At 46.0% G+C, this 22,712-nt stretch overlaps 2 protein-coding genes across 2 annotated transcripts in view; both read right to left on the reverse strand.

Annotated features, from left to right (window-relative positions):
* The window catches only part of LOC137033187 (integrin alpha-M-like), a 35,878-nt gene extending 13,498 nt beyond the window's left edge, over nucleotides 1–22,380 (reverse strand). Inside the window, exons 1-13 of the mRNA XM_067405386.1 lie at nucleotides 22,207–22,380; nucleotides 21,333–21,465; nucleotides 21,142–21,236; nucleotides 20,918–20,985; nucleotides 11,040–11,154; nucleotides 10,607–10,737; nucleotides 10,363–10,505; nucleotides 9,751–9,904; nucleotides 9,164–9,299; nucleotides 8,963–9,036; nucleotides 3,693–3,822; nucleotides 3,473–3,615; nucleotides 43–189 (exon numbers count right to left, since the gene is read on the reverse strand). Coding sequence (XP_067261487.1) covers nucleotides 43–189; nucleotides 3,473–3,615; nucleotides 3,693–3,822; nucleotides 8,963–9,036; nucleotides 9,164–9,299; nucleotides 9,751–9,904; nucleotides 10,363–10,505; nucleotides 10,607–10,737; nucleotides 11,040–11,154; nucleotides 20,918–20,985; nucleotides 21,142–21,236; nucleotides 21,333–21,465; nucleotides 22,207–22,282 — 1,545 coding nt within the window. The 5' untranslated portion in view covers nucleotides 22,283–22,380. The remainder of the gene's footprint in view (nucleotides 1–42; nucleotides 190–3,472; nucleotides 3,616–3,692; nucleotides 3,823–8,962; nucleotides 9,037–9,163; nucleotides 9,300–9,750; nucleotides 9,905–10,362; nucleotides 10,506–10,606; nucleotides 10,738–11,039; nucleotides 11,155–20,917; nucleotides 20,986–21,141; nucleotides 21,237–21,332; nucleotides 21,466–22,206) is intronic.
* On the reverse strand, nucleotides 6,230–8,950 carry LOC137033188 (uncharacterized). The gene is made up of 2 exons (XM_067405387.1): nucleotides 7,975–8,950; nucleotides 6,230–7,830 (listed from the first exon to the last, which is right to left on the reverse strand). The coding sequence occupies exon 2, from the start codon at nucleotides 7,382–7,384 to the stop codon at nucleotides 6,659–6,661; it is 726 nt and encodes a 241-aa protein (XP_067261488.1). The 5' UTR covers nucleotides 7,385–7,830; nucleotides 7,975–8,950; the 3' UTR covers nucleotides 6,230–6,658.
* Nucleotides 22,381–22,712: the final 332 nt, after the last annotated feature.

A 22,712-nucleotide genomic window follows, 5' to 3' on the forward strand; every position in this document is an offset into this window, starting at 1 on the left:
TTTTGTATTTATAACTGGAAAATGTTGTGAATCTGTCCATACCTCCTCTGATAAAGCGTAGACGTACAGCCTCCCTTCTGCCCTCGGCTGAGACTGATGAAATAATGGAGCTCCGACCAGAAGGAAGTCTGAGTCTCCATCCGAGTCCAGATCCAACACACTCAGAAACGCTCCAAAATATGATCCAATCTGATGACAAAAATCAATCAAAATGAATGCCTTTGCATTTTTGCATAAGCTATATGAAAACTTGTTCTGCTTTACCAAGGCAAACGTCAATGTAGATTTATTTTTACTCTTTTTCCAGGTGTCATGACCGGCTCAAGCCGCAACAAATAAAAGGAGGACTAGTAGGTTGGTAAGGGTGAAACAAGAGAGAAAATTACTTACAAAAATAACCCTAATTTCTGTCTGACACATGATGAACTGGACTATTGTCGTTATCAAACTCCATTATCTGTGAACTTGCCGCCGGGCTGCTGAGAGCCCTCTACCTGTTAACGTTTCCACCACGTTCGTCTCTTCTGATGGGTGAGTTACCGCGCTCTCAGTCGGTTGCGCTGTTTGTTTAATGCTTGCTATCTGGGTGCGTTATCTCCTATTTAGTCTGCTATTTTCGGTGAAGTGGCATCGGGCAAAAGTTTTTTCTTCTCTCTCCATGATATTATCTAACTATCACTCCATAATTTCTGAAATCTTACAGCATCATGCTCCTATTAAGACCAGAAGTGTCCCTTCCACACACTCTTCTCCTTGGTATACCCCTGAGCTCTGTATTCTCAAAGCTACTGGTTGAGCGTCTCTACAGAAAAACTGGTCTTACTGTACATTATTTAGCTTTTCTTGATCATCTCAAAATATACAAATCTGCTCTCATCTCGGCTAGCTCTAGTTTTGTCACTGCCACAATTAATAAATCAAGTAACAGGCCAACAGCATTATTCAATACAATAAATAAGCTCACTAAACCTCCACCTCAAGACTCCATAGCTTCTAATGAGCTTTGCTGTTCTTTTCCGGATTATTTGCTTTTAAAGATCGATGCCGTACACCAATGCTTCTCCACTGATACAAAGCTCAACTATCCACCAAATTTATCCAGTCAAACTCTGTCTTGTTTTTCTTTGACAACCCCATCTTCTGTCTCTAAGTTAATCTTGAAATCCAACTCTTCTTCCTGTCAACTTGATCCTGCTCCTACTTCTCTCCTGAAACTTTGCCATTCTTCCATCTCTGCTCCTATCTCTCACTTCATCAATACATCTCTTACCTCTGCTTCATTTCCTCTGCCACTCAAAACTGCTGCAGTTACCCCTGTTCTCAAGAAACCCAACCTCGACCCCTCAGTTCTATCTAATTACCCTAATTAGTCCTATTTCAAATTTACCCTTCATAGCTAAATTACTGGAAAGCACTGTTGCCTCCCAACTCCAGTCTTTTCTAGTTGAAAATAATCTCTTTGATCCCTTTCATTCTGGTTTTCGCCCCCTCCATAGTACCGAAACTACACTTGTAAAGGTAGTGAATGATCTACTGCTTTCTGCTGATTCTGGTTCTCTGTCTATACTTCTCCTACTTGACCTCAGCTCTGCCTTCGATACCGCCTCCCATGAATTACTTGTTTCTCGTCTCTCTGATCTGGGTATTTCTGATACTGCTCTTTTCTTGGTTTTCTTCCTATCTCTCTGACAGACAATTTTACATCTCAGTTAAAGACTTTCGATTACCTACTGTCCACCTGAAGCGAGGTGTTCCCCAGGGATCCATTCTCAGGCATTTATTATTCATAATTTACATCATACCACTTGGTCAGATTTTACAACGTCATGGTCTCTACAATCACTTTTATGCTGATGACATTCAATTATACTCAATCTGCACACCTACTCTACCTCCCCAAACAGACAAAATCTCTGCTTGTGTGAAAGATATAAATGATTGGCTTAATTCAAAATTTTTGAAACTCATCATGGACAAAACTGAGATTATTTTCATTGGAACTCCCTTACTTACCAGCAATATTTCTACCAATTTAACCTGTGAAATTGCTGGTTCTCACATCAAAAAATTCAATGCTGTTAAAATGTAGGTGTAATCTTTGACTCCACCCTTTCCTTTCAGTCTCATATTACCTCTATTACCAAATCTGCATTCTTTCATCTACGTCGCATTGCCCAACTCTGTCCCTTCATCAGTACCAAAGACGCTGAAACTGTCATCCATGCATTTGTCTCATCACGTCTTGATTACTGTAATGCCCTTTTCACCGATCTACCTGCCAGCTCCATTTCCAGATTACAATAGATTCAAAACTCTGCAGCTAGAATACCCATACCAAGCGTTCTGCTCACATCACCCCAATTTTGTATGATCTCCACTGGCTTCCAGTTGCCTACCGTATTAAATTCAAAATTCTTAAATCTTTGCATGGCTTGGCTCCCCCTTATCTCTGTAATATGCTTGTCCCCTACACCCGACTCGCTCACTACGTTCCTCTGACTCTGGCCTTCTCGTTGTCCCTCGGTATCGCCTCTCTTCAATGAGGGGCAGATCATTCAGTACTATCACTCCCAAACTCTGGAATTCTCTCCCCCACTCACTCTGTTCTTAATAATATTTAAAGCATTACTCAAAACTCACTTGTTTTCTGAATGTCATATGTCATATGCTTCCCTGTCCATTATTGTTTTTCATCATTGTCTACTCGTATTATTTCTTCCTTGATAATTGTACATTGTAAAGTGTCATTGAGCCTTATATAAATACATATTATTATTCTTATTCTTCTTCTTCTTCTTCTTCTTCTTATTATTATTATTATTATTATTATTATTATCATTATTATTATTATCATTAAAACCAGGTGTTGGTGTAGTAAATATTTACAATCCTTTTGTTCTGGTCTGGGTATTTAAGGGAAGGTGGCAGAGAAGCCATTGGGGAAATTCTGTAGCCAGAAACCCCCATGCAGTGATGGGTGAGTGTCTTAAAAACTCACACACACCATTGTGTGTATATGCATCTCTTACTCTGATTCTCTTAGAATCAGAACTGTCTGTGTGAGATCCACGTATCCCGGTGCATCCGAACAAAGAATTAAAAGTATGGGATACCCAGAATAATCAAAGATCTGAATTAATACATAACCAATAGTTTTTGTTTCTAATTAGAAACACAATCTAAATATAATAATCATTTAAAATTGGATACAGATTAAGCGCACCGCTAAAGTAAAATTGAAACTAAATTCTAAAAATTAAGTGAACTTCACAGGAGCGCTGGAAAGCATTATACCTTTGCCCAGGCCATTGGAATCCGTTCGTTGGGCAGACAGGTGGTCCTTACAATCTCATGAGAGTGTGTGGTAAAATGGTGTTTGCAGATATATTTTATGTCCTATTGACTGTAGGATTTGAGAAGCCCTGCTCCTGCCATTGGAGAATCTGAATATCATGAGGTTTTCTTCACTAACTTGTTCTCCGGTGATTTTCCTCGTCACTATCCATGTGCTTTCATTCTTGGTGAAGAGGGTCACCAGACCCGTGTGTTCGGCCCGCGGCGCCCCAGAGAACAGAAGAGAGACGCCGCTTCTCTTTCCCAGCACAGCAGAGTAACCTGAACATCATCAGCATCATTAAAACATGCACAGACTCTTCACATCAGACCAGGAAGGAACAAAAGCTTCAACATACCCATGTACGAGTCTTTACTGACAGCTGGATCCTTAATCTCTGTCTCTTTAAATCCAAATCCTGACCCCGTCACTTCATACAGAGATCCACACCAGTCATTAGATCCAACTGAACCCACAATCACAGAGTCCTGAAACAAATTAAACAGTGTTTATTGAACAAATTGTGTCTCTCTTTAAATAATTTAAATTATAATTAACATTTTCTTAAAGATAATAAAAATCTCAGCCAGTGCTGTAAACTATATAGCCCTTATTTGCACTTTACTGTAATATTAAAGGTTACAATTTTTGTAATTGTTTTAGATATAATAATCAACACAAAAAAAAAATAAAACACGTAATTTGCACATCAGACGGTTGTCATGGAACAGAAGGCAACAGACAGGTTAGTAGAATATAAACAGAGTTTATTGAACAGTTTGGAATGAATGACAGGATCTGGATGTAGCAATGATGAGTATTGCAGTTTGAGTGAGTCTATGGATGAATTAGCTGGAGAGTAACAGTCTGTGTATTACAGGTGCAGTGGTGACGGTGGAGACGGTGATGCTGGCTGAGTGGAGGATCCAGGGAGATGACAGGAGGGACAGAAGTCAGAAGACAGGTCAGGAACAACTGGGTTTCTCAGGTGAGCATATCATGTGGGTCGTGGAGCTTGTCATATATAGATGTACACGTTGACGAGATGAGACAACTGTGGTGAGGATGGTGAAGCTTATGAAGGGAGTGCTGATGAGTGGTAACGATGGTGATGGCTTGCAGGTGATTGATGAGAGAGTGCAGGTGTGGAACAGGAGGAATGCTAGGAGTTGGAGTGCATGTGCTGGTGACTGTGACTGTACTCCTCCCTCCCGGAAGGCGCATCCTAACGCTGTAGATGGTAGCCAGGGAGGGAGGGAAGGGCATCCTGGAGTCATGACTGGTGGTCAGGGTGATAAGGGTAGGTCATCTCCAGGATGGAACTCTGGCCGTTCGGGAAGCCATGGCAGAACTCTGGCCAGGAACGGTTAGCCCCCAACCATGTGTGGCCCAGACATGGGCTGAAAAGAACGCAGGAACTGGACTCAGGACTCAGGAGGGAGTTGCCTGTGGACTCAGTACAAAGGAGGAAGTCACCTCTGCATGAGGAAGGGAGTTGCCTCTGGGCAAGGGAGTGAGTCGCCTCTGGACGAGGGAGTGAATCGCCTCTGGACGAGGAAGAGAGTCGCCTCTGGGCAAGGGAGTGAGTCGCCTCTGGACGAGGGAGTGAATCGCCTCTGGACGAGGGAGTGAGTCGCCTCTGGACGAGGAAGAGAGTCGCCTCTGGACGAGGGAGTGAGTCGACTCTGGACGAGGGAGTGAGTCGCCTCTGGACGAGGGAGTGAGTCGCCTCTGGACGAGGGAGTGAATCGCCTCTGGACGAGGGAGTGAGTCGCCTCTGGACGAGGAAGGGAGTCGCCTCTGGACGAGGAAGAGAGTCGCCTCTGGACGAGGAAGAGAGTCGCCTCTGGACGAGGGAGTGAGTCGCCTCTGGACGAGGAAGGGAGTCGCCTCTGGACGAGGAAGAGAGTCGCCTCTGGACGAGGAAGAGAGTCGCCTCTGGACGAGGAAGGGAGTCGCCTCTGGACGAGGAAGGGAGTCGCCTCTGGACGAGGAAGAGAGTCGCCTCTGGACGAGGGAGTGAGTCGCCTCTGGACGAGGGAGTGAGTCGCCTCTGGACGAGGAAGAGAGTCGCCTCTGGACGAGGGAGTGAGTCGCCTCTGGACGAGGGAGTGAGTCGCCTCTGGACGAGGGAGTGAGTCGCCTCTGGACGAGGAAGAGAGTCGCCTCTGGACGAGGGAGTGAGTCGCCTCTGGACGAGGGAGTGAGTCGCCTCTGGACGAGGGAGTGAGTCGCCTCTGGACGAGGGAGTGAATCGCCACTGGACGAGGGAGTGAGTCGCCTCTGGACGAGGAAGGGAGTCGCCTCTGGACGAGGGAGGGAGTCGCCTCTGGACGAGGAAGGGAGTCGCCTCTGGACGAGGAAGGGAGTGAGTCGCCTCTGGACGAGGAAGGGAGTCGCCTCTGGACGAGGGAGTGAATCGCCTCTGGACGAGGAAGGGAGTCGCCTCTGGACGAGGAAGGGAGTCGCCTCTGGACGAGGAAGGGAGTCGCCTCTGGACGAGGGAGTGAGTCGCCTCTGGACGAGGGAGTGAGTCGCCTCTGGACGAGGGAGTGAGTCGCCTCTGGACGAGGAAGGGAGTCGCCTCTGGACGAGGGAGTGAGTCGCCTCTGGACGAGGGAGTGAGTCGCCTCTGGATGAGGGAGTGAGTCGCCTCTGGACGAGGGAGTGAGTCGCCTCTGGACGAGGAAGAGAGTCGCCTCTGGACGAGGGAGTGAGTCGCCTCTGGACGAGGGAGTGAGTCGCCTCTGGACGAGGGAGTGAGTCACCTCTGGACGAGGAAGGGAGTCGCCTCTGGACGAGGGAGGGAGTCGCCTCTGGACGAGGAAGGGAGTCGCCTCTGGACGAGGGAGTGAGTCGCCTCTGGACGAGGGAGTAAGTCGCCTCTGGACGAGGAAGGGAGTCGCTTCTGGACGAGGAAGGGAGTCGGCTCTGGACGAGGAAGGGAGTCGCCTCTGGACGAGGAAGGGAGTCGCCTCTGGACGCGGAAGGGAGTCGTCTCTGGACGAGGAAGGGAGTTGCCTCTGGGCGAGGGAGTGAGTTGCCTCTGGACGAGGAAGAGAGTGAGTCGCCTCTGGACGAGGAAGAGAGTGAGTCGCCTCTGGATGAGGGAGTGAGTCGCCTCTGGACGAGGAAGAGAGTCGCCTCTGGACGAGGAAGGGAGTCGCCTCTGGACGAGGAAGGGAGTCGCCTCTGGACGAGGAAGGGAGTTGCCTCTGGGTGAGGGAGTGAGTCGCCTCTGGATGAGGAAGGGAGTCGCCTCTGGACAAGGGAGTGAGTCACCTCTGGACGATGAAGAGAGTCGCCTCTGGATGAGGAAGGGAGTCACCTCTGGACGAGGAAGGGAGTCGCCTCTGGACGAGGGAGTGAGTCGCCTCTGGACGAGGAAGGGAGTCGCCTCTGGACGAGGGAGTAAATCGTCTCTCGACGAGGGAGCAAGTCGCCTCTGGACGAGGGAGCGAGTTGCCTCTTGACGAGGAAGGGAGTCGCCTCTGGACGAGGAAGGGAGTTGCCTCTGGTCGAGGAAGGGAGTCGCCTCTGGACGAGGAAGGGAGTTGCCTCTGGTCGAGGAAGGGAGTCGCCTCTGGACGAGGAAGGGAGTCGCCTCTGGATGAGGGAGTAAATCGTCTCTCGACGAGGGAGTGAGTCACCTCTGGACAAGGGAGCGAGTTGCCTCTTGACGAGGAAGGGAGTCGCCTCTGGACGAGGAAGGGAGTTGCCTCTGGACGAGGGAGTGAGTCGCCTCTGGACGAGGAAGGGAGTCGCCTCTGGACGAGGGAGTAAATCGCCTCTCGACGAGGGAGCGAGTCGCCTCTGGACGAGGGAGCGAGTCGCCTCTGGACGAGGAAGGGAGTTGCCTCTGGTCGAGGAAGGGAGTCGCCTCTGGACGAGGAAGGGAGTCGCCTCTGGATGAGGAAGGGAGTCAGGCATGATGGAAAGAGATTCTGAAAGGACAGCCATCTTAGGATGGGATACTGGACTGGCGACCATTTTAGGACGGGACCTCTGACTGGCGGCCACCTTAGGATGGGACTTCTGACTGGAGGCCATCTTAGGATGAGATGCTTGGGCTGGCTGGAATACAAATGACGGGATGAAGCACTCCAGATACTGGTAAATGGCCTCCTTCCAGTCCAATCCAGTGAGATCAGGGAGTTCTTGGCCCCAGTCCGGTACAACACCTTTATGGTCTCATCATTTAGCGAGCTAGTCTGGACGAGACAAAAGAACTTCTCGGTGTTGGCTGGATTGAGCCACCGCCGCAAAATTCCTAGCTCATCTTACTTCTTGCGGTCTGGTCTTCTGTCGTGGAACAGAAGGCAACAGACAGGTAAGTAGAATAAACAGAGATTATTGATTAGAATAAGGAATAAGGTTGGAATGAATTAGAGGATCTGGATGTAGCAATGGTGAGTATTTGAGTGAGTCTATGGATGACTTAGCTGGAGAGTAACACAGTTTGTGTATTACAGGTGCAGTGGTGACGGTGATGCTGGCTGAGTGGAGGATCCAGGGAGATGACACGAGGGACAGAAGATAGGTCAGGTACAACATGTAGGTTTATCAGGTGAACATATAAGGTGAACATAACAGGTGGGTTGTTGAGCTTGTCATAGACGTAGCATTACACATAGACGTACATGTTGACAAGACCAGACAACTGTGGTGAGGATGGTGACTGCTTATGAAGGGAGAGCTGATGAGTGATAATGACCTGCCTGAGGAAAATGTAATAAGATATTATTCTCAATCAGTTTTATTGATATCTTTCTGTGGTTAATACACTGGTTGAGAGATTACAAACATATTTAGATGGTCTGTTCATCTTCTTCTCGGTTAGCAAATAATGTTGCAATACTGCATGCCCCTTCTGGATTGGAGTGTGGATCACCTGTAACTGACTGTATTCGTCGTCTAACTGCATGAACCAAGCTGTGATGTCCATACCGTAAGATTTGGGATGAATACATGTACCGTTACAACCCTATTACATGCAATCATTTGTCAATAAATAAACCAGATCAGTGGTGCTCTGGTTTTAGTTGAGTACCTTGAGTACCTGCAAACCAATATTGATTTTTGTATCGTAAGTGTTCATTAAACATGTTCATTAAACATTTAAATTCATTTATATTTCCATGAATGGGATAGACACAACAATATGTAAAATTAGTTACATATTCAAGATTGAATATGACAGTTTTTTGAACAATTTTGATTTCTAAATATTATTTTCTTCATTTATTTTTATTTGTTTATTTCAATAATTCATAGCTTTTAAGCACAATCCATGAGCATTTCTCAACCAGCTCGCTAGTTCAGAGGTTTGGCCATTTCTTCGACCGTCACAGTGTTGAAATTGTTCCAGTGCACTGATACATTCACCACTAAACATTCCCATAATGCACCACAAAAACCAGGGAGAATCATTGCCTACTGACAAACTGACAAATCGGCAGCATTTTATGAGATTTTGAGAGGTTTCATTTGACCTTAGAATATTTGGAATATAGTGCACAAATCACATGAACAACAGCTATTATGGGATAACATGAATTATTCCTTAAAAGAAACCGTTTTTTGTTGTTGTTGTTGTTGTTTTTAACTTAAATATGGCATATTTCTGACCTTGTGGTAGAGGACACTGAATCCACTTTGTGATAACTCTTTCGGCCTGTCCTTGCCTTGTGCATCCTTTGACCCTGAAACCACAGAAGGAAAACTATAAAAATAATCTGTGGATTCTTCATTAGCTGCTTTAAAAAAAAAAAAAAAAAAAAAAAAAAAACATTACACAGTACATCCATTTTCTTTACACTTGCATTTTACCTTCAATATTGTAGATCTTTTTTTGCAGGTTGTCAAGAAGTCCTTCGAGTCCATTGTAGTTTTGAATGTAGAAGGTGTTGTTTGTTTTTGGTTCTGAAGCCAGCTGAGTGAGTCTGGTTAAGTTAACATTTCCCACCTGATGAACAAAACATAAAGTCTGACTGTGTGTGCATAAACACTTAATAACCATGTTAATTGAAACAGCTCAATGTGTAAAACATCATTTACTGAACTTGGATGTTGGTTCTTGAAAAATGGAAACAAACTGAAAACTGAGAATTTTCCCCTTCCCCTTAAAACATAAAAGTAACAGATACTAATCTGTGATAAATTAGTACTTGTAGTACTTGCCACTTAAAGCTGAATTGTGTCATTTCTGCATTACTAGAGACACCAAATTGCACAAATAATGACTGTTTCTTGAACATTTCATGATATGACAGGCCTCTCAAAAAAACAATGTTGTGAAAGTGTCACAGTGTTTCACTCTTCAGGAAAGAAACTACCGAACCACCAAACGAAACTGACACCGCAAACTATCTGAACACACAATGAAAATGACCAGCTTGAGCTGTGAGGAAACTCACCCCAATGATGTAGCGGAGGATATTTTGCTTATCACATGTTTTAAGGATGATATTTTCAGTATCTGGATCAGTGGGGTCTCCATCTGTGATGATCACCAGGGCTTTCTGAGCGCTGAGATCGGCTCCAGACGACGCATTATTCAGGAGATTGGTTCTGGTGATTTAATAAATCAGAAATAATGACATATGAATATTTGATCAGTGTCATCATGCCTCTGTAGTTTATACACCAATGTGTTTTAACTTCTAATTTAAAGAATGACAAAGTCCAACTTTAATGTGTTTATCAGACCAGAACAAAAGAGAAAAACTACAGATAGAGCCATCATTGTGTGCATTTCAAGACTTTCCCTCTTAAAGTGTAAATTCAGTGAGCATCTAGAACAGGGGTGTCCAAACTCGGTCCTGGAGGACCACTGTTCTGCAGAGTTTAGCTTTAACTTGCTTTAACACTCCTGGCTGGAAGTTTGTAGTTTGCCTAGTTAGACCTTGATTAGCGGGTTCAGGTGTGTTTAATTGGGGTTGGAGCTAAACTCTGCAGGACAGTGGCCCTGAGTTTGGACAGGGAGTTTGGACACCCCTGATCTAGAAGTACATGAAGGTTTCACTCACAAGGCATATTTGATTGCTCTGCGTGTGTTTGTGAGAGCTTTCATGTGTTTCTCTTTCATGAGTTTCTCTTCAGCGGAGCCGTTCTGATAGTCATTGAAGTCAAACACAGTTCTGAAATCAGTTGAAAACTGGAGAGCAGCAAACTGACACACAGAGAGACAAACAACAAGCACACGTGCCGTTAACATCATTAGCAAACTATTACATGTCGACATTTCCACATTAATAGTGGTGGATTATCTACCTTTATGGAGGAGTTTGAGAGTTTTTTCATAACATCTATAATGAATTTTTTGTTCATTTCAAATTCTCTGTCTTTCATACTGGAGGATCCATCAAAGAGAAACACCAGATTGACTTCTCTCTTCGTGCATTCTGCAGAAATATCACAAGATATGGAAACACATCTGTTACAACAACTTCTTTTAGCAATCAAACCATAAATTATTGACAAGATGGCCAATAAAGATTCCTATTCCCCAAGTATTTAACATAATATATTTAATCGTGTCTTTAGTCATTAATTGAGTTGTCAGTAAACATCACACCAACTGAAATGTTATGCTCCGGCAGTTAATTAAGAGATTAGATGGGTTCACTCCTCCTGAAATTACGTTTAGGAACTTCACCAAGTACTAAAAGTGTCAGTATCAGCTGGTTTCTGTGTCTCATCAGACCTTGGTAAGCAGCCGTAAAGTTTGAGACGGCCTGTAAATCGCTGTTGAACTGGAAGCAGACACCGTTCAGATAAGAATTTCCATCACAGTCATGAGGAAGATACGGACTGCAGCTCTGAGAAAGAGACACAATATCAGTAACATCAGGAGGATCATCAGTCACACAAACATCTGATATATATATTTCTATAAAATATTTCAAAAATCCAGTTCCCATTCTTTATTTACCAAATGCCACATTTTATTATATGAACATTCTGTGAACATTAACTATTAAAGGAATGATTTGCCCAAAAATTGTCATTCTGTCATCATTTACTCTCCCTCTCTCAGGGGTCGCTGTGTGATAATCCAATGAACGAGATGATGTGTGATCCAGAATGAATGAATAGAGACTTTTAATGAACACCAAGCTATAAATGTACACTACACAACTAACATAATGTAAGCACAAGACCATCAACTGAAGAAACTGAGGGCTTATATACACGGAGACGTTTGATATTCAACAGTGCTTTGATCTGCCTGCATTGACACTATTCTTTAAGAGCTGCTGTGCAGCCAAAATAATGTACCAGTTATCAATGTAAAGCTGCTTTGACACAATCTGCACTGTAAAAAGCGCCATATAAATAAAGGTGACTTCACTTGACTTGACGGAGGATGATAATCAAATAACAGCCATAACCAGAAACTAAACATGACTTTAACTTTACCCCCCACAGCCCCTGAAGGAAGACAGCAGAGACGAGGCCGAGGATGGCTTTGATAGTGGAAGAGGGAAGCTGGATGGGACCATCTGCGATGAAGGAGACTTGGGGTGTACTCATACTAGACACGGTTGCCTTGAAGCGAGCCTGAGCGTGACTGTCCCCTTTCGCACTACCCCACACTCATATTGCACTTAATGTTCTGGGCCGGAGCATACTTACGTCATATACGATGCAACTTTTGAATGGAAGAAAACAGGAAGAAATGCACTTTTACTAAGATACTGCCTAAAAGATTTATTGGTAACACTTTAGAAAACTGATCCTTCTTTAATGAAATAACTACACAGGAACAAATGAATAATGCATTATTAACACTTTAGTAACTACAATTATCTAACAAGTAACTCTGATTAATGAATTAGTAAGTAATAGTGCTCAGTTAAAGATAGTAGTTCACTATTAACTAATCAGTAACTACTGTTTTTCATTCATCCCAGAGAACTACTAAGAATTACTATATACAGGTTCATAATTAACATGAATGATGCATAATGTATAATCAATTCTAAAGTAAAGGCCTTGGTAACCCACTAGTAATGGTTTAGCACCCCAGTACCTAAGTGAGCTCTTAATGCATTATAGTCCTTCACGTTTATTGCGATCTCAGAATTCAGGCCAGTTGATAATACCCAGAATATCAAAATCAACTGAAGGCGGCAGATCCTTTTCCTATTTAGCACCTAAACTCTGGAACAATCTTCCTAGCATTGTTCGGGAAGCAGACACACTCTGTCAGTTTAAATCTAGACTAAAAACACATCTCTTTGCTCTTGCATACACATAACACATTACCAATACATTAACATTTTTCAAATCCGTTAAAGGATTGTAACGCTGTAATAATTAGGTCGGCCGGAACCGAGAACATTTCCTATAACACTAGATATACCTGTGCATCAGAACAAGAATGGCATCTACGCTAATATCTGTCTCTCTGCTTATCCTGAGGTTTGCCGGGTGCTGGATCCAGGCCGTATCCAGATCAGATGGAGAACCTGTGTCTGGACCTGACTACAACGTAGCCCAGGAGACAATGGGCCTAAAGATCCAGTTCTGGCTGCATCTATAATTCAGATTTTTAATCCCCGTATCCGCTTACATATATTTATATATAATCTATTTTTAATCTCTATAATAAAAATGTACAATTCAGATGTTGATCTCCATATCCATTTACATATATTATATATATCTTCCAAGGGGTTTTTTCCCTCCTAGGACTTTTTTCCCAGTGCTAGCTCGCTGGGTTTTTCTCCTAGGGGTTTTTTTCCACCCCTGGAAGTCAGCCGACATTGGCTTAATGTAGCACCATCTTGTATATGTTACATATTACCAAGCTTGCTTGTACAGTTTTAACCACTTCCTTTTTTTCTGTGCTTCTAATATGTAAAGCTGCTTTGAAATGTTACAACAGAGACACCGGAAGCAGAGATAAAAGCAGTTGGGTTGTTTATTGAGACAATCAGCAGAGCAAACAGGTAAGTGACTGGTGAATATGAGGGTCTTGGAGGTGAAAGAGAGGTAATACTGTCCTTATTCTTAGTATTGCAGGTGATGGTGGAAGGAGACGCTGGAGATGGGTGACTGGAACACTCACACACACAAGCAGGTAGGGACACGAGGAGTACTGGAGACAATGGAGACGAAGGAGATGATGTAGACAGGTAAGTATCGTTTTGAGAGTCCTTGAGGTAGGTGAACAACGAGGTGTGTCACGAACGAGACCGGACAATGTGTGTGTGTGAGTGTGGGGTTCTTATAGTGAGGCTGATGACTGTGGTGATGAGCTGCAGGTGGCGGTGATTAGAATTCCGGTGATTGAGTGCGCGGGTAAGGGAGTGAGGTGGAACCTGACGTGTCTGTGACAGTACCCCCCCTCCCACGGCCCGCTCCTGAGGGCCGAGGACCCCGACGTCGTGGTGGTCGTCCTCGAGGTCGTGGGGCAGGTCTGTCCGGGTGGTTGGTGTGGAAAGTCTGTAACAGAGTAGGATCAAGGATATCATTCTTAGGGACCCATGAGCGTTCTTCGGGACCGTAGCCTTCCCAATCCACCAGATATTCTAACAGACCACCACGGCGCCGGGAGTCCAGGATCTCTCGAACCTCGTAGGCAGTTCCATCGTCCAGGATGAGTGGAAGGGGGGGCTCGACGGCTGCCACGTCAGGTTCTGTGGAAGGAAGAACAGAAGGGTGGTGAGGTTTTAGGAGTGACACATGGAAGGTTGGATGAATTCTTTTATATTGTGCAGGAAGTTGTAACCGGTAGGTGACGGGGTTGATCTGTCGGAGGATGGTGAATGGGCCAATGAAGCGGGGACTCAGCTTCTTGCAGGGCAGGCGCATCCTGATGTCTCTGGTGGACAGCCAGACCTTCTGCCCCGGTTGGTAGTTAGGAGCGTGGGAGCGCCGAAGGTCGGCTGTCATCCTGCGCCTGCGCAGGGCTCTCTGCAGCTGGTGATGAGCTGAGTCCCATACCCTCTCGCTCTCCCGGAACCAGTAGTCGACCGCTGGCACGTTGGAGGGTTCCCCGTCCCAGGGGAACAGTGGGGGCTGGAAGCCGAGCACGCATTGAAAAGGTGTTAATCCTGTTGTAGCTTGACGGAGGGAGTTCTGGGCGTACTCGGCCCAGCCCAGGTACTGGTTCCAGGAGTCCTGGTGGCCATGACAGAAGGTACGCAGGAAGCGCCCAATCTCCTGGATCTTCCGTTCCGTCTGCCCGTTCGACTGCGGATGGTATCCAGACGATAGGCTGACGGTCACACCCAGGAGGGAGAAGAACGCCTTCCAGACTCGAGAGATAAATTGGGGTCCTCTATCAGAGACTATGTCTTCGGGGATTCCATAATGACGGAAGACATGGTTGAACATTAATTCCGCTGTGGCCATGGCAGTGGGTAGACCTTCCAGGGGGATCAGACGGCAGGCTTTGGAGAAATGGTCTACGACTACTAGAATACAGGTGTGACCATCAGATTCTGGGAGGTCGGTAACGAAGTCTACTCCCAGGTGTGACCAGGGTCTTTCAGGAACGGGCAGAGGATTGAGCTTGCCGGTTGGAAGATGGCGTGGGCTCTTGGAGATGGCGCACTCCCTGCAGCCCTGCACGTACCTTCTGACGTCGCTGGCCATGTTTGGCCACCAGAAGCGCTGTTTGAGCAGCGAGAGGGTCTCATTGACCCCCGGGTGACCAGTGCCAAGTGATGAGTGTACGGAGTGCAGGAGTGGAGTGCGTCGTGTCCTGGTGATGTAACGCAAGCCTGGGGGACAACCCGGCGGAGTGTGTGAGGAGGCATTGGAGGAGGGTAAGGTCTCTTCCGACCATTCGATGGGGCTCATGAAGAGAGACTCGGGCAGGATAGTTTCAGGGTCATCGTTCTTCTCCTCGGGAGCGTGGAGACGTGAGAGAGCATCGGCCTTGAGGTTCTTTGATCCAGGGCGGTATGAGATGGTGAAATTAAATCTTGAGAAGAACATTGCCCATCTGGCTTGACGTGGGTTGAGTCGTTTGGCAGCTTTCAGATACTCAAGGTTTTTATGGTCAGTAAGAACTTGGAAAGGGTGGTTAGCTCCCTCCAACCAATGCCTCCACTCCTCAAGGGCGAGCTTGACAGCCAGGAGTTCACGGTCCCCAATGTCGTAGTTTACCTCCGCCGGGTTGAGCTTGCGGGAGAAGAAGGCGCATGGATGGAGCCTACTTGGATTCCCCTGCTGCTGTGAGAGGACCGCTCCCACTCCGGTGGTGGAGGCGTCCACCTCCACGACGAATGGTAATTCTGGATTGGGGTGGACGAGGAGGGGAGCGGTGGTGAAGGCTTTCTTGAGGGTCTCAAAAGCTTCTGTGGCAGGTTGGGACCAGGACAGAGACTTGGGCTGTTTACGGAGCAGGTTGGTGAGTGGGCTGACGATGGTGCTGTAGTTCTTTATGAAGCGACGGTAGAAATTGGAGAAGCCGAGGAAACGTTGGAGTTCTTTAATGGTAGTGGGAGTTGGCCAGTTCTGGATGGCGGACACCTTCCCCTCGTCCATCCTGATGCCACTGTGGTCAATCACATATCCCAGGAAGTGGACAGAGGACTGATGGAAGGAACACTTCTCTGCTTTTAGAAAGAGTTGGAACTGCCGTAAGCGCTTGGGGACCTCCGCAACGTGGTGGCGATGTTCGGCCAAGCTCCGGGAGTAGATGAGGATGTCATCAATATACACCAGAACGAACTTGTGGAGGAACTCCCGGAGCACCTCATGGATGAAATCCTGGAATACGGAGGGCGTTGACCAGGCCATACGGCATCACAAGATATTCATAGTGGCCGGTGGGCGTGACGAAGGCGGTCTTCCACTCGTCCCCCTCGCGTATCCGGATGAGGTTATACGCGCTGCGGAGGTCCAGCTTGGTGAACACAGTGGCACCGCGGAGATGTTCCAGGGCCGCTGGGACGAGGGGAAGTGGATACCTGAACTTCACGGTAATCTTGTTTAATGAGCGATAATCGATACAGGGCCGCAAGCCTCCGTCCTTCTTGGCCACGAAGAAGAAGCTTGAAGCAGCAGGGGAAGTAGACGGGCGGATGTATCCTTGGTTAAGGGCCTCTTTAATATATTCCTCCATGGCCTTCTCCTCCGGTACTGATAGGGGGTAAATGCGTCCCCTAGGCACTGGCTCACCCGGTAACAGATCGATGGCGCAGTCCCATGGCCGGTGTGGAGGAAGCTTGGAGGCGCGTTGCGGGCAGAAGACGTCACTGAAGGGGGCGTAGTCGGGTGGAACATCGACGGAGCGTTTTTCCACAGGACTTTCGATGGAGGTAGCGTTCACGGAGATATTCTTGGAGAGAGGAGATCTTGGAAGTTCTGGGAAACAGCTGGAGAAGCAGTGGTCGCCCCACTTCAGGACTTCGCCCGTGCGCCAGGAGATGGTGGGATTGTGGAGTTCCAACCACGGGCGCCCTAGAACCACGTCAGCGGTGGATTCCTCCAGAACCAGCAGATGGGTGGTCTCAGAGTGGAAGATACCCACTTGCAGTAGAAGAGGACCAGTGACGCGACGAACCATCTTTCGGCTTAGGGGTTTGCCCGTGATGGAGTGGACCTGGTAGTTAACCGGAGAAGGCGAGGTCTTGAGCCCGAGGTGTCGACAGAGGGCGCCGGAGATGAAGTTTCCTGCTGACCCTGAATCGAGGAGCGCCACCACTGGAACGGAAGCATTAGCAGCAGTAAGGTTTACGATAGTAGTGAGTGGTTTCATCTTTTGGATTGAAGGAATGATAGCACTCACCACAGGTCGAGGAGGACGGGTTGGGCATGTGGAGATGACATGCCCAGGGGATCCACAGTACAAGCAAAGATTCAGGGTCAGCCTTCTCCGCCTTTCTGCTGGAGACAAACGTGAGTTATCCACTTGTATGGGTTCGGTGGCTGGTTCTGGAGAGCTGACGGGTTCGGACCGACGGAGGAGGGTGGTGGTCAGTGGTTGGCCCTGGTGCTCAAGGAGACACGACTGCATACGAGAACCCACACGGATGGCGAGTTGGATGAATTGTTCGAGTCCCATGGAGTCCTCGTATGCAGCGAGATGCAACCGCACATTAGGCTCCAAACCTTGTCGAAAGGTGGTGATGAGGGCTTGTTCATTCCAGCCGCTGGTTGCGGCGAGCGTTCTGAACTGCAAGGCATAATCGTTAACAGTCTGGTTTCCTTGTTTTAAATTGTACAGTTTCTCACCAGTAGAAGAGTCAGCCAAAGGTCTTCCGAAGACTTCTCTGAAGTGGGAGACGAACGCTGGATAGGATTTAACGACTGAGCCTTTTTGAGTCCAGAGGGAATCCGCCCATTGAAGGGCCTTACCTTGCAGTTGGGAGATTATGAACGCTATCTTCGCCGTTTCGGTGGGATAGAGGTGCGGCTGCATCTCCAGGACCAACTCGCACTGAAGAAGGAATCCGCTGCAATCCTCCGCCGATCCTGAGTAGGGCGCTGGTTTGGCCATGGGACTGGCGGTGTAAACAGGTGAAGCAGCGGTGACAGTGGATGCGGAAGTGGCAGTGGTGAGGGGTCCTGGCGACGGTGACTGTGGTTGAGGGGTGAGTGCTCGTCGCAAAGCGTCCACGAGCTCTTGAAATGGGTCATGGTAGCTCATGCTGATGTATGGCTGTTAAGGTCCGGTCTTCTGTTACAACAGAGACACCGGAAGCAGAGATAAAAGCAGTTGGGTTGTTTATTGAGACAATCAGCAGAGCAAACAGGTAAGTGACTGGTGAATATGAGGGTCTTGGAGGTGAAAGAGAGGTAATACTGTCCTTATTCTTAGTATTGCAGGTGATGGTGGAAGGAGACGCTGGAGATGGGTGACTGGAACACTCACACACACAAGCAGGTAGGGACACGAGGAGTACTGGAGACAATGGAGACGAAGGAGATGATGTAGACAGGTAAGTATCGTTTTGAGAGTCCTTGAGGTAGGTGAACAACGAGGTGTGTCACGAACGAGACCGGACAATGTGTGTGTGTGAGTGTGGGGTTCTTATAGTGAGGCTGATGACTGTGGTGATGAGCTGCAGGTGGCGGTGATTAGAATTCCGGTGATTGAGTGCGCGGGTAAGGGAGTGAGGTGGAACCTGACGTGTCTGTGACATGAAACAATTACCAATTGTAAAAGCGCTATATAAATAAATTTGACTTGACTTGACTTGACTAATGACTGAAGTATTACTGAATACTTAAGAAAGAATTACTAATTATTTGGATCAGTATTCTAAAGTGAAAAGCATGATAACTCTCTAGTAACTACTGAAGTCACTGTAAACTTTTGATGTTTTTATATGTTTTTCTACAGTAGTTCCTTATGATATATTATTTGCTAACACTAAAGTAATTACTAGTGGGTTACTATGATCTTCACTTTAGAATACTGATCCAGTAATAGTTCCTTTAGAAGGATGTAGTAACACTTAAGTAATTACTATCCAATACTTTACAAAAACAAGTACAAGTACAAGTATTTGGTAATACTTCAGTCATTACTAGTGGGTTACCAAGGCCTTTACTTTACAATTAATTATACATTATTCATTATTCACATTAATTATGAACCTGTATATAGTAGTTGTCTGGGAGGAATGAAAAAACAGTAGTTACTGATTAGTTAATAGTGAACGACCACCTTTAACTGAGCTCAATTACTTACTAATTCATTCATCAGTTTCTTGTTAGATAATTGTAGTTATTATAGTGTTAATAATGCATTACTTATTTGTTCCTGTGTAGTTATTCATTAACGAAGGATCAGTATTCTAAAGTGTTACCGATTTATCTTTGATGCCACACAGTGATTCTCACTTGCACGTATCAGAGGATTATTACAAAGGCAGCTGACTTTAATGGAGGAATTTGCAGCTTTACTTGCAAACTACAATTCCTGTTCATCAATAAGGTGAGAAGCAGAGCCGTTATAAACCCAAATACACTCAAATTCATTACATGAATTGAAAAGTGCACTATCAAAGTAGTAATGAACATGTTTGCTGCCATAATTATGACAGTAGTGTACACAAAAGCAGTAGCTGTTCCATGCTCAGGCACGGTTAGAGCTAACAATGCATGTGAACCGCACTTGAGCCCAACCGAACCGTGCTCTGGCCCATCTCTTCCAAGCGGACCAGAGACGGTCAAACGAACCACACCCGGGTGCAGAACGGAGCGATCACACTTGTCAAACGAACCGGGCTTTGGGGGTCAAACGCACGGTTCCGAGAGCCTAGTGTGAGTACACCCTTGGGGTTGGACGATGAAGACTAGTTGCTGGATGATGAAGGTGACATTGAACTGGACTTATCCAGTGATGACTAAGACTTGGAACTGAATGGGGTCACCAGTAACTGTAGTTTAATAAATACCTCCTCAACACCTCCTCAAACTCCACTAATACGCTCTCAACGACAGACGGTGATGCTGGCTCACACAAGTCTCCGTCATGGGCCCGGCTCCGAGATGAAAACAGCCTCTGGCTCTTGCTCCGTTGCGGGCATGACTGGCAGCTGGCTGGGCTCTGGGTCCGAAGTGAGGCTGGTGATGTCCTTAAAAGATGAGTCACACCGCACCAGCACACACTCCTCATACTCGGTGAAGCTCCCTCTCAAGGGCCATCCATGGGTCTTTGACTGCTCAATAAGCTCAGTGTGATAGAAAACACATAGCAAGCAGTAGGGGTAGTGAGTAAGGCACACCAGATCAAGAAAGTTTCTCGTGTGATCCTCAAGGGAGCGATCTCCCTGCTCGAGCAGAAGCAGGTGGACTGTGGGGATATACATTATTATTTTTTCCATTTAAATCTTTTTTGAGGTCTCATGTTCTGTCGGGGTTGCTGTGTGATAATCCAAAGAATGAGATGTGTTTCGCAGAAATAATAAAGACTTTTACTGAACACCAAGAGATAAACATACACCACATAATGTTAACACAAGACCGTGAACTCAGGAAACTCAGGGCTTATGAGGCAGACGTGGGCTAGTAAGAGCTGTGTGGGTAAACCTCACTCTCCTGATCTCAAGAGGCGCTCTAGCAACTGACGCTACAAACTTTGTTCTTTAGACACCCTGTTAGAGCGCCCGAGTCCCATACAGGTGGGCCCGGGTTCGAGTCCTGCTTAGAGTGGGTGGTGGGCTACACATGGTCTTCTGCTGTTTATCACTGCGACCGGCTCATTGATTCAGTGTAATCAACTATTTGAAACTGACATCACACAAAGCATCACATGACTTCAAGACATGCATTGTAGTGCAAAAGTCATAATGATCACTTTTCAGATGCATAATAGCTTCAGTCCCAGTTCACTGGTACTGCCTAGAAAAACACATTTTCACATTCACCTTTTGTGTGTTTCATTCAAGAGAGAAAGTCATGTGGGTTTGGAATGATATGAAGGAGAGGAAGTGATGACAGACTGAATTTCAGGGAAGTTTTAGAGAGTTGCCAATTTCTATCCTACAATTTACATCAGTATGACAGTCAATAAAAACATTCCTGCAGTGTTTCAGTGGACACGAGTACAGAAGAGACCGTGAGCAGAAGTCAAACACTGAAGTGAATAATGAAGGAATCTGCTGAACTTACAGTCAAGCGTTCGACAGGAGCAGACGACACAGCAGCAGACATGCCGAAGAACCGGACGCTCTCTGAGCCTGTCAATCATCACCAGAGAGATCAGACCTCAGTATGACAGGACAAACTCAAACCACAACACAGTTAGAGCAGATTAAACAGATGCACAAAGGTTTGTGTGAGACAGTGGAAGTCAACAGAAAGTTCATGACAGATAGTGTGTGTGACGCTGATACCTGGCCAGTGCAGCGATCTGCAGGAACGCAGATCTACTGTGCAGCTGTAAATTTCACCTGTTGAGTTTCTTTTTAATGGGGCTCCAACAATGATCCTGCCAAAAACACCCTCACAATCAATAAGACAGTCAGAAAACACCTAGCAACCACACAGAACACCCTAGCAACCAGTGTGTGTGTGTTTCACTCACTGTTTCCTGTTTCCAAACTCAGACTGATAAACGCTGTAACCAAAGAAATCTTCTGCCGCGCCGTTAAATCTCAATGGATGTTCAGTGTCCATATTGAAGGCCTCTGAAAGAGAAGCTGGAGAAGTGAGAGAGACTGTTGAGACATCACGAGATGTTTGTGAGAGTTTTTCTTAAAGATCCACTGAGTTTCTCTTCCTGTTTTACAGTGTTTCATAAGACACTGAAAGAGCCAAAACTAGAACCACCAAACTGAACGACCAGCTTCACCAGCACTAACCAGAACCATAGAAATTCATTCTCGCTCTGGACATTCAGTCAGTCGGTCAGTATGTCTGTCTAACTAACAGACAGACATCAGCATTATTCATCTGCAGTCTGACATTAAATAAAATAAACATCATGAGAAAAGAGCTGTGTGTGTGTGTGTGTGTGTGTGAGTGTGTGTGTGTGAGTGTGTGTATGTGTGTGTGTGTGTGTGTGTGTGTGTGTGTGTGTGTGTGTGTGTAGGTGTGTGTACACATGTGTGAGTTCCTGTCAACATATCTATAGCCACACCACAAAACCACCACACCCTGTTCCCAACACACATACACACACACACACACACACTCCATCACCTCAACTTAATGTAAAAGTTAACGTAAATGTAAAGAAAGCACTCCACAAACACACGTCTCACACACATGCATACAAACACGCACACACATACACACTAACACTAATCTGAAGGAACACATCAGTTCATTACAATGATTACAGACTAACGTGAATGCAGAAACAAGGAATATGACCCAAATATTTTATCTTTATATCAGTTTTTACAAAATGATAATGTACTTTCTGGATCATTTGAATCTTTGAGGGCATCTCTTACCCCACATGAACAGAATCCAGCCGAGCGTCTCCATCCTGCTGCTGCTCGTCTGTGTGACAAACGTCTTCCTGTTCATTTCTTCATGACAAACTCATTTCCTCATTAACACGGCGTTTCTCACACTTGCAGGGCGTGAGTGTGTTTCTCACAGACTGAACAGCAGCACCATAGATGCATTAAGTCATGGTGTTTGCAATCATACTCATCACATAGGAACCTCTATCTGACCTGATCATCATGTTAGAGTACATGTCCACATCACAGGAAGGGTGTATTAAACACACACACACACACGGATGTTATTTAACAAGTTCTCAATCTTGTACAGTGGGGAAAATAATGATCCCCTGCTGATTTTGTAAGTTTGACCGCTTACAAAGAAATGAAGTGTCTATATTTTTTATGGTAGGTTTATTTTAACATATAGAGACAGAATATCAACAAAAAATCCAGAAAAAACACATTATATAAAGGTTATAAATTTACTGAAATAAGTATTTGATCCC

The sequence above is a fragment of the Chanodichthys erythropterus genome, chromosome 12, assembly GCF_024489055.1.
Source record: "Chanodichthys erythropterus isolate Z2021 chromosome 12, ASM2448905v1, whole genome shotgun sequence".
Lineage (NCBI taxonomy): Eukaryota > Metazoa > Chordata > Actinopteri > Cypriniformes > Xenocyprididae > Chanodichthys > Chanodichthys erythropterus.